General features: G+C 56.3%; 1 protein-coding gene across 1 annotated transcript in view; it reads right to left on the reverse strand.

Annotated features, from left to right (window-relative positions):
* Positions 1–1,091, reverse strand: part of cltrn (collectrin, amino acid transport regulator) — a 5,783-nt gene extending 4,692 nt beyond the window's left edge. Inside the window, exon 1 of the mRNA XM_060067280.1 lies at positions 831–1,091. Within this exon, the coding sequence (XP_059923263.1) occupies positions 831–897 (67 nt within the window). The 5' untranslated portion in view covers positions 898–1,091. The remainder of the gene's footprint in view (positions 1–830) is intronic.
* Positions 1,092–1,616: the final 525 nt, after the last annotated feature.

A 1,616-nucleotide genomic window follows, 5' to 3' on the forward strand; every position in this document is an offset into this window, starting at 1 on the left:
AGTCAGGGGGAGGCGTCTCGCTCAGGGACACCTCGGCACTCAGCTAGGAGGAGCCGGGGATTGAACCAGGGACCTTCCGGTTACCAGCCGACCCGCTCTACCCCCTGAGCCACATGCCGCCCCGGCCTGCTGTAGCTGCCCTCAGCGCGCTCCGGCTAGCAGATGGGTTACGGTTTGAGGTTGAATCCGAGGTTGAATCCGATTAGGTTTTAACCGATCTGGTAGATCAATAACCAGTGGACAATAGACTCCAGCGTGACCCCGTCCCCTCTTGGGGACTGGAACCACTGAGAGACTTGGTCAGGGTGGAACACGTCTACTCAGCCTCTAGTCTGGACCCAGACAGACCTGGGACCTCCACACACTGAACCTCTGGATCAGAAGATGAAACCATGGCAACAGCAGGCCCTGGTTGAAGAGCTGAGGCAGCTGACCCATGCTCATGACCACAGCCACGGTCTGTAGTCCTGGCTCAGGGAGCGAGACTAGTGTGAGACTGGTAGCACTAGTTATAAACTAGTGCTACTAAACTATTACCACAGAACTGAGATATGACTGCCAACTGAATTATACAGTTAGGATGGTATCAATAAACTGGCATTATCCAAATAAACCAGTACTCCTAAAGAAATTTGACTAAACTAAAACAGTTCTACTAAAGTAAACCAGTACTGAACTAAGAATGTGCAGCTTAAGTAAAGTAAACCAGTACTGAACTAAGAATGAACAGCTTGACTAAAGTAAACCAGTTCCAGTCAACTAAACTAATCCTACTTGGCTACAGCCTCTTCTCCGAGCCACTCCAGAACCGGTGAGTTCTGGTTCCTCACCATTCGTGCAGAGGTCCTGAGCAAGGCAGGCTGTGGTTCCCAGTAGCACCAGCAACGCTCCCAGCATGATGAGGAGGTGGAGGAGGAGAGCTGAGGAGGAGCAGGTGAGGAGGAGCAGGTGAAGAGGAGAGGTGAGGAGGTGCTTCAGGTGAGGAGGTGCTTCAGGTGAGGAGGAGAGGTGAGGAGGTGCTTCAGGGGAGCAGACAGGGAATGCTGTGGTCTGTCCGTGCGTCTGTTCAGGTCTGACCAGTCGTCCGGTGGCGCCCCAGGGGGAGGGGTTAATGGTTAACTCCGGACACGCCCCCCAGCAGCCCGCGGCAGGAGGCATAGAGGAGCTGTACTTTTCCTCTCCACCCCGACTCACCAGGTGAGCTGTTTACCCTCAGCCCAGGACCCACCTGGTGAGAGAGAGAGGGGGGGGGGGGAGAGAGAGAGGGGGGGAGAGAGAGAGGGAGAGGGGGAGAGAGAGAGAGAGAGAGAGAGAGAGAGAGAGAGAGAGAGAGAGAGAGAGAAAATGTGTGTGGGGGGAGAGAGAGAGGGGGGGGGAGAGGGGGGGAGAGAGAGAGAGGGGGGGGAGAGAGAGAGAGGGGGGGGAGAGGGCGAGGGGGAGAGAGAGCGAGAGAGAGAGAGAGAGAGAGGGGGAGAGAGAGCGAGAGAGAGGGGGGCGATAGAGAGAGAGGGGGGAGAGAGGGAGACAGAGAGAGATGGGGAGAGAGAGAGAGAGGGAGGAGGAGAGAGGGGGGAGGGGAGAGAGAGAGAGAGGGAGGGAGAGAGTGAGAGAGGGGG

Source organism: Gadus macrocephalus, chromosome 12 (assembly GCF_031168955.1).
Source record: "Gadus macrocephalus chromosome 12, ASM3116895v1".
In the NCBI taxonomy this organism is placed as follows: Eukaryota; Metazoa; Chordata; class Actinopteri; order Gadiformes; family Gadidae; genus Gadus; species Gadus macrocephalus.